General features: G+C 39.5%; 2 protein-coding genes across 2 annotated transcripts in view; both read right to left on the bottom strand.

Annotated features, from left to right (window-relative positions):
- Positions 1-3,158: 3,158 nt before the first annotated feature.
- On the bottom strand, positions 3,159-7,539 carry LOC121966876 (uncharacterized). The gene is made up of 9 exons (XM_088069461.1): positions 7,457-7,539; positions 6,490-6,586; positions 5,989-6,112; positions 5,577-5,734; positions 5,018-5,160; positions 4,767-4,944; positions 4,491-4,630; positions 4,136-4,298; positions 3,159-3,474 (listed from the first exon to the last, which is right to left on the bottom strand). The coding sequence occupies exons 1-9, from the start codon at positions 7,474-7,476 to the stop codon at positions 3,409-3,411; spliced, it is 1,089 nt and encodes a 362-aa protein (XP_087925587.1). The 5' UTR covers positions 7,477-7,539; the 3' UTR covers positions 3,159-3,408.
- A 1,053-nt stretch (positions 7,540-8,592) lies between these two features.
- utp18 (UTP18 small subunit processome component) overlaps positions 8,593-9,760 on the bottom strand; it is a 7,600-nt gene continuing 6,432 nt past the window's right edge. Inside the window, exons 12-13 of the mRNA XM_088069460.1 lie at positions 9,602-9,744; positions 8,593-8,874 (exon numbers count right to left, since the gene is read on the bottom strand). Coding sequence (XP_087925586.1) covers positions 8,850-8,874; positions 9,602-9,744 — 168 coding nt within the window. The 3' untranslated portion in view covers positions 8,593-8,849. The remainder of the gene's footprint in view (positions 8,875-9,601; positions 9,745-9,760) is intronic.

Here is a 9,760-nt window from a genome sequence, read left to right as displayed (position 1 = left end):
TTTGTGTCTGAAGGGTTTAAACTTTAACACAGACAGCTGCTTGGCTCATTATTCGCTTCATCTTCTTAAAAAGATAAAAATATCTATAAAGTATTTAAAATGTGTGCATAATTATTATCTTCAGAATAACATCTATAAAACATCTGTAAAATTATCTTTAATATCAAAATCTATAAATTAATTCCTACAAATGAAATTACATCTATAGAAATATCTGTAAAATTATATTTAGACAATAACATCTTTAAATCATTATCTAAAACAAATCTCAAAATATCTGTTAAAAAATGAAAAAATATCTATTGAAATATCTAAAATTATGTAAAATGTACAGAAAATAAAACATTTAAGAACATGTAAAAAATAATATCTAAAAACTAATATTTAAACTATAAATATCTGTCTAAAATACATATATTTTTAAAATGTAATTTATGAAATATTTAAAAGTCGATGTTGATACAATTATATCTTAAAATAACTTTAAAAATAATAATAAAATCTTTACTATGGATAATATCTTAAAATTTGCATTTGTAAATGATCTGTGAAATTAATATTTTTAAAATAATGTATATATTTAAAATACATTCTACAATATATCTAAATTGAAATCTATGCAATTGGTATATATATATAATGTTAAACAAAACTTAAACTCTAAAATAATATTAATGGAATCTGTATCTGTAAAATATCTATTAAGTCAATATTATAAACATCTTGCAATAATATCTAAAAATGTATATTTCATTTTAATGTCTAACCTTCACTAAATGTCATCAAGTGATCAATTTTAAGGTATCATAAAGAACAATAATGTTTTCTGATTCAGAAAAACAAGTCATGTCAGTTTCAGTTTCTGATGAGAGGAAACAATAACAGGATGAACTGCTTAGAAGTGGGTCAAACTGAAGCCGAATAACAACTTTACTCTCTGATTGGTCAGCTGCAGCAACACCGTCGACCAATCAGGAGCGAGCATGCAGTTTACAACGAGAGTAAACAATAATTATATTAATAATAATATTAATTAACTTATTAACGTGAGTATGAGGTTATTTAATGTACTCTGTGTTTCCTCAGCAGGAAGAAAAAGTGGGTCAAACCGAAGCCTCATAACAACTTTACGCTCTGCTCTCTCATTGGTCAGTTATAGAAACACCTCACCGACCAATCAGGAGGCGGCAGGCGGAGCCGCGCGCGTCCCGGTTTTTAGACTACACACCGAGTCACACGTCACTTCCTGCTGGTGTCGACTGTAAAGTGAGCTGATGTGTTACATAATGAGAGAAAAAGAGAGAAATAACCATAAACTCAGCGCCCTGCTGTTTCTCATCACTGACCTGCTGCACCGAGACACCCGAGACACCTGAGACACCCGAGACACCTGAGACACCTGACGGCGCTGCGGACTGAAGACAAAGACGGGGATGAGTTACTGATGCGGACTGATCCGCTCTCACTCTCTGCAGCTGTCTCCGCCGGTGTCTCCGCCGGTGTCTCCGCATGTCCTCTCCGCTCTCGCTGTCCGCGGTTTGACTTCAGGTGTTGTGAGTCTCCAGCTCGGTTCTGCTGAAAGATAAACTGATGTCTGATGTTTGATGTAAATGTGCAGAGATCACAGCAGAGCGGTTATTTAGGGACGGTTCTGTAGCTGCTGCTTCCTGACAGTTTGGGGAACATTTCTCTCTACAGATCCACTATAACTCAAACACAATATTATTTGCAGCATCATTTTTGTGCAGTTCAAGTTGACATAAGAAGATTAGAGTGCAAAAAACAAAATATAAAAATGAAACTGATTTTGCTCTTGAAAATTAAATTCTTTTAAAAAAAAAAAATGTCTGAAATGTCTTTTTTTCAATGAAAATGCACAAATTAAATTCATCTGTACTCACCACATCTCAGCCTTTCAGACCCTCAGGTGATGACAAACAAACAAGAAGAAATTATCGGTTATCGGTATCTTACCGGCCGCGAGAAGCTGGAAATTATCGGTTTATCAGTATCATTTGAAATAATCATTATCGTGCATCACCGGTTATTATTGTTTGTGCAGAGTCAAATACTCACACTCGTATCGCTCTGCACAAAAATCCACTCTTCAAAATCATTGTATAAAAAAATATTATACATAAACATTATTTTGTGCTTTCATTGAGTTTATTTTTTAACAGATACAGATCAGGAGTTTACCTTGTTAAACATGTAATCAGATAAACCTTTGAAACCTGAGCAAACTGGCTTGATTTTTTCCAAAAATATGAGAGACCAATGAAGAAACAAACCTACAAATAAGCAATAATGAACTAAAACGTACAAGGAAATTACCTGAAAATTATTTTTTTAAATGAAAGAAAAATACAAAAAAAAAAACCAAGAAAATTACCTGAAAAAAGAGTTTAAAAAAATAATCATTTTGTAACATAATTTTAAATGTGTAATTATGATCATTATAGTTTTTCCTTAGCTTTGTGTAAAATAATTTTCTGAATCTAATTATTATCTAATTTATTGCCGTTTATCGAACATTTCTTACCAAGTTGCTCATTTCCTTTTTTCATCTTTAAAAAGAGTTCAAAGGTTTTAAATACTCGTGAAATATGTCTGAATGCAGCACAAGAAAAGTGATGTCACTTCAGGTTTCGAAAGGTTAAATACTTAATCAAAGCAATGTAACTTATTACTTTTTGATTACTTTTCTAATAAATGTTTTGAACTGGGCCATAAAACTGTTAAAGGCCTTCAATGCAAAGCAACAGAATCAATGTTTCTTAACTTTTTACTGAAAAAAATCAGATATAACATCTTAAACATCAGTAACTGTAATTTATTACTCTTTTCCTCAGTAACTGTAACAGATTACATTTATTTTGTAATTTAATCACATGTACTTAGTTACTCCCCAACACTGTTAAATTCCTCCTCCGGGGATCAATAAAGGTTCATCTGTCGTTAATCAGGAAAGTTATTGACATTTTAACAACAGCGACAGCTTTTCAAAATAAAAGAGCGAGCCTCTGGTTTGTGGTCATGCGTGTGATGGCGTGTTGTGTTTGACATGTTTGACATGTTTGACGTGTTTGACGTGTTTGACGTGATCAAAGTTTTGGATAAAAATATTTAAAAAGACACATTTCAGTCCACACAGTGTCTTTTTCTTTTTGGTAAAAAAAACGATGAAATGTTTATTTATTTTCATGGAAACACAAACAGGAAGTAAACAAAACAACATGTGACACGTCTCACACAACCAGAGGACAACCTGAATCACAGCTGTGTCCAAAGCTGCCCTGCTGTTGGACACACAGGAGAGGGAGACACTGACATCTAGAGGACATGAGAGGGAAGACACAGAGTCATAACACGAGGAGGGACGGACAAGGACAGGAGACGATGAGTCTGTCAGAGGAGAGGACAGCTGGACAGAAAGACCAACCAGTCCGTCAGACTGAGGACAGACTTATCAGGCTGAGGGACACAGAGCCACAGGGATAGAGAGAGACAGACAGAGAGACAGAGAGAAAGAGAAACAGACAGAGACAAAGGGAAAGACAGAGGGACAGACAGAGATGAAGCACAGAGGGACAGACCGAGACACACAGACAAACAGAGACAGAGGGATAGAGAGAGACAGACAGAGAGACAAGACAAAGACAGACAGACAGAGGGAAAGAGACACAAAGGGAAAGACGGAGGGACAGAGAGGGAGACAGAGAGTGACACAGAGGGACAGACAGAGAGACAGACAGAGACAGAGAGACAGAGGGACAGACAGAGACAGAGGGACAGACAGAGACAGAGAGAGATGAGTCCACATTAATAACTGAGTAACATGTTTTTTTATGAGAAAATAAAAAAACAAAAACTTTACATAATAAAAGTCTCAATATTTTAAAAACAAAGTACTCATTTTTAAGTAATTGTACTTTGACTGAAGTATCTCCACTTTGTACTTTTACTGCACTGCGCTTATCTGACAGCAATAGTTACTCTGCTGCATCATAATTAGAATATTGTCATATATAGTATTCTACAGAATGAGTAAAAGTACATGCTGAAGCTGATATGTTTGTACTTTTACTTGTGACTTGTCTCTTCTGTAGTATTAGTACAACTGTGGCTATGTTACCTTCAGTCCAGGTGTGTCCACAAGGTGTCCGTCCCTCCGTATGGACAGCAGGCGGGCTCGTCCGCTGCCCGGGTATCCCTCCTCCACCTCCAGGTGACAGACCAGAGACGCCGTCTTCAGGTAGACCAGCACGCGCTGAGCGGGACGCCAGTCGATGGCGAAACTGCAGAAACACACACACACACACACACACACACACACACACACACACACACACACACACACACACACACACACACACACACACACACACACACACACACACACACACACACACACACAGCTTAGCACGGAGACTGGGAGCGGCGGGAAACCGTGACTCTGACGTTCAACCGAACAGGAAGTGGTGGTTCACCTGGATCTGAGTCTCTGGATCTCTGACAGCAGCTCCACCTGACCAACGTAGCTCTGCATCACCTCCAGCAGGGCGGCGCTCAGCTCTGAGCGTCGGCCCGACATCCCGTCCTCCACCAGACCAGCCGAGCCCCCGTCCACCTGCATGCACGCACACGCGCGCGCACACACACACACACACACACACGTACGCACGCTGTCACTTTAAGAAGGTCGACCAATCTGCAGGGGGCGGAGTCTGAGTGTGGGTCAATCCGCAGGGGGCGGGGTCAGTTACCTGCAGCGTGAAGCGGTCGTCGTGGCTCCAGGTGACCGACAGCCTCAGAGGCTCCAGCTCATTGGCTGACAGGTGAGAGGGGAGGCGTGGCCTGAGCTCCACACACAGCTCTGATTGGCTGAAGGACAGCAGGTTGATCTGCATCACTTCCTGTGTGGCGGAAACCTTTACCTGCAGCCTGACAGGTAAACAGGAAGTCAGTGACCAATCACAGCCAATGATCGAGAGTCGTGTGATCTGATGACACTCACTGGTCTCTGATTCGCTGCCAGCCGATCAGCTGACTGAGTGCTGCCTCTGACTCCACCCTCAGCCTGGACAGTTGATGGTCACATGACTGCAAAGCATTCTGGGCCTTCAGGAGAGACTCTGCCAGCTGCTCCCTGTGCTCCCGCTGAAGGAGGAGAGGAGACGAGGAGAGGAGACAAGAAGAGGAGATGAGGAGGGGAGACAAAAAAACACCAAGACTTTTAAATATTTTTTTCCCCTAAATAGTGAAAACAGTGAGATCCAGGAGCTCCGCCCCCTCCGAACAGAGGACGAGATCAGCCGCCAGATAACGGACGATCAATGATCGTTATTGACATATGATGTCATTGTTATTGTTTACAAAGCGCTGCTGACACGTATGTCACATGTCACACTGAAGGCCCACGCTGTTGTGTTAAACCTCTGTAGTTTCCATGATGCCGGCATGTTGTCTTAAATCACACTCTGCAGACACATGATGCCTGACTGTGACTGTCTGTGGAGGAAAGGGTTAGTGTGTGTGTGTGTGTGTGTGTGTGTGTGTGTGTGTGTGTGTTGCACCTTGTTGTGCAGCTGTTGGATCAGCTGTGTGAGTGTGTGTCGTCGGTCGTTGATCTGGTGGATTCTGTCCTGCAGAGATCTGAGCAGAGTCTCCGTCTGCTCCGCCCCCGACCTGCTCTCCGCCTTCAGGGCCTTCCACCTGCCCCGAGCCCCGCCCTCTGACACACACACACACACACACACACACACACACACACACACACACACACACACACACACACAGGCGTAAGTCATGACTGTGATGCTGGAGGTCAAAGGTCACACTCTGAGATCACAGAGGTCAGTGTTTCGTGGTTACAGTGTTACATTTAATACAATGCAGCAACCTGAAGGTTTGTAATGTTTATTGTGTGTACTGTGTGTGTACAGTGTGTACTGTGTGTGTGTGTGTGTGTGTGTGTACAGTGTGTACCTGGTTGTCGGGGGCAGTGTTGCGTCATCAGTTGCTGGGCAGACTCCAGACCCTCTAGTAGAGACATCATGGAGTCCAGAACAAACAGCTGACGACCCAGAACCTTCTGGACACGACGGCTGTCCTACATACATACACACACACACACACACACACACACACACACACACACACACACACACACACACACACTTAATTGTCAGTGTCATTTCTTTTATATCACATAATTTTCTTGTAGCATCAAGAACATAAATCCGTTCACTGTAGATGAAGCTGCAGTGAACCTGAGAGCATCTCTTCTTCTGCTCCTTCACCGATCAGTCTGTGGTTGTTTGTAAACATTAATGCGATCCTCATATTGTTGCATTAATTATTATTTTATTTCTACACTGTGGTATTAGTACTTTTACTTGTGACAGAGTATTATTTCACTTTAGTATTAGTACTTTTACTGCGGTGAAATGCTGCGTACGTGTGTTAAACAGAGAGAGGCAGACGGACCGTGAGGTGGAGGACCATCCTGGCTGCCTCCGAACAGTCGGGCTGCTCCGGGTCTCTGCAGGGATCCAGTAGAGCCGGATCACAGCGCTGCAGCACACTGACAAACACACACACACACACACACACACACACACACACATCAGTATAATTTCCACACATCTCAGGAGGCTAAAATATGTTTGTACGTTGTTTAGCGTCTGTCAGTTCTTCTGTCTGCTTCTCCAAACTGAGGATGTGCTGACTGACATCTACTGTCTGTGGATAACAACCACGCTTTAAAAACTCTGAACTGCCTCTTTAAAGTGATAATCAGCGGCCTGTTGTGAAAATAAAAAAATTACATAATCTCTTAAAAAACAGCATTTATTGCAAAAACAATTTTCAGCAAAGTGAGTTTTGCAGATGATTATTTTTTTAATCACACAATATGACAAATCCCTTTTTTCATGTGTGCAGTCAGTAAACAGTCTGACTAATTGTCAAAACGTCAGCAGGTTTAGTGACCTGCTGCTACATGGATACTTTTTTGTTTTACAATAGGTGAAATTTCTGTCAAACAGACTGCTGCAGAAAAAGAAACTGATATCAATAAAACGATGTTCAAAAGAACTAAGGAAAAATATCGAGGTGGAAAAAAAACGTCGAGAAACTATATGTTTGTATAAACACATTGAAACAGCCTCGAATAACCACAAAATCAGGATCAGGATCAATTTGGGACAAAGCAGGAACCAAAACATCCCCGTTAGCTCCTGTTAGCTCCTGTTAGCTCCTGTTAGCAGTTAGCACTGCCGTTAATTTTTATTTCCAGCCGCTAAAGTTGCAAAAATTAACCCGTTTGAGGCGTGAAAACACCGCCTGAACGTTAAATATCATGTTAAACTCTTTCTGTTCGCCGCAGCAAGAAGTTAAATGTGAATATAAACCCGTAAAAAATATAAATATCGGTTAAATATTAGAGACTTACGCTCGAGCCTCTTCAGCCATTTCTGTTTTCAAATCTCCGCGGCAGCGCGAGCGATCTGATTGGCCAGTTGACGATGACGTTAAAAGCGCGTTGAGCCAATCAGAGACGACTGACTTCACACTGACGTCAGTGACTGTCAACAAAGCTGCGTGAAATAAAATAAAATAAAATAAAATAAAATAAAATAAAATAAAATAAAATAAAATAAAATAAAATAAAATAAAATAAAATAAAATAAAAAATTGCTCCAATGCTGGAGATTTACTTCAGGATTGTGTGTAAAATATTTATATTTGTTGAACCAATTTATTTAATAAAAGAAGACACAATATTTTTTGTACCTGTCTCTTCTACTTGCTTTCGGTCTTTCCTGTATAAAGGTCCTGATAGCATTGTTGTTCTTAACGTTTGATAATATGGTGCTATACTGTTAAAAGTTCTTGCCCACTTTTTCTTATGAATTTGGATATTTCCAAAAATAATTAAGTTTTATGAATTACATGTTAGTGTAAATGATATTTTGAATAAAATGTAGCGTTACATCAGGCATATTTATTTCAACATTTATCTTAAGTTTCTTTTTAAAGAAAGTTGGAAACGTCAAACCAAAAAATTTTTGCATATATAGAAAAAAAAAGAATGATAAATTCTTTCTTTTTCCAGTCCACAGAAATAATACGTATAATTCACATTCAACTTAAATGTATCTAAAACAAGCTTCACAGGGTTGATTTTACATATCTTGATAGATACTTCCTTGTGTGTTATTTATACAATATTAATAAATTCTCCACGCTTTCTCCCAGTTTATCATTATTATACATATATTCAATGCTGTTTGAATATCTGAAATAGTTCAGTGTGAGGATTATGCAAAAACAGAAGGAATCAGGAGGGAGGCGAGCAGTTATCAGTCAGGATATCAAATATTTTCCTCTGTGTGAAAAGGACCGCGTGACGTACGAGCGTGTGAAAAGTGTCAGTCGTGTGAAAAGTGTCAGTCGTGTGAAAAGTGTCAGCTGTGTGAGAGTTGGCTGGTTTGGATATTCACCAATCAAACTGTTTGTTCCTGCATCCTGTCTCAGTTCTCAGAGTTTTTGGTTTTTGGGTGAAAAACAAAACAAACACGACACATGTTGGACTTTTTAGTTCTTTTATACAATCACATCATACAAATAATAAAAAAAAGAAACGTGGTTTTTGACCGTTTGCTGGTTCCATCACGGACCCATCCTTCTCTCTCTCAGCTCGACTCTCAGTCCGTCTGCGACTTTTTACAGTTTTAGCCCAAAAACTACAGATCCCATCGACCTCTGTGTCGTTTCCGAAAGCATCCGTCAGTTTTTAGATTTATTTTCTTGCTTTCAGGTGAAACTTTCAGGTGAGGTCTTCTTCAGAAGTTTTTGTAGTGAAGCAACCTGAACACAAACACAGACAGAAGAAATCCTCCGTTAACTCTGAGTCATATTTAACGTTTTTTAAAAAATAAATTAGTATCAATTAATCAGTAAATTATTCAAACAAAATGGTGTTAAAGTTTTTTTTCCATCAGAAGAAGAAAAAGCACCAAATGTGGTAAATGAAAGTTCCAGCGTCTTCACAGATCTGTGCTTAATTTCAAATTTGCACAAATATTGTTTTGATTGTATTTCTTTGTTGTATATATTGTATTTTTTTGTTGTATATACTGTATTTCTTTGTTGTATATACTGTATTTTGGGATCTAAAGTCGGTGCTGAGCCTTTCACTGCAGGATGCAGAGATGCGATAATTATGTGAAAAATAAAAACTTGTCTGGAGCAGTTCAGCTCAGATCTGCTGCAGTTTTCAACAAAATCTGAAAAATCTCAAACTCATCGCATCAACCGAAAATCTGCCCGTTCTCTTTATTTATGGGAAACCAAAAACTGGACAGCAAACATCCTTTAAAAGGCTCTCTGAACACGCTGCTGTCTGTGCTCACTCACAACAACAACAACAACAACAACAACAACAACAACAACAACATAAAAAACCAAAAAAATGAAAACAAAAAAGTCGACCATGTATAACTGAGTACAACAAAAAACTCCAGCTGAGACAAAAATGAATCTAAACGTAAATACAGACACAAAAACAAAACAAGGAGCTGATTGGCTGTCTGACCTGAAGAGAGGGGCGTGTCCTTTGTTGTTGGCCAATGAGAGGAAGCCGCTGTTTGGCGAGAAGTCGAGGCAGCTGGCTCGATGAACGATCTTCCTCTTGGAGACGGGGAAGTTGGAGAAGACGGTGAGGCTGGGCAGGTGGACCTGAGGGGACACATCG

This window comes from Plectropomus leopardus, chromosome 18 (genome assembly GCF_026936395.1).
Source record: "Plectropomus leopardus strain MGB_pleo_1.0 chromosome 18, ASM2693639v1, whole genome shotgun sequence".
In the NCBI taxonomy this organism is placed as follows: Eukaryota; Metazoa; Chordata; class Actinopteri; order Perciformes; family Serranidae; genus Plectropomus; species Plectropomus leopardus.
The sequence above is the reverse complement of the archived record's forward strand: the minus strand, read 5'-3'. Positions and strand labels throughout refer to the sequence as shown.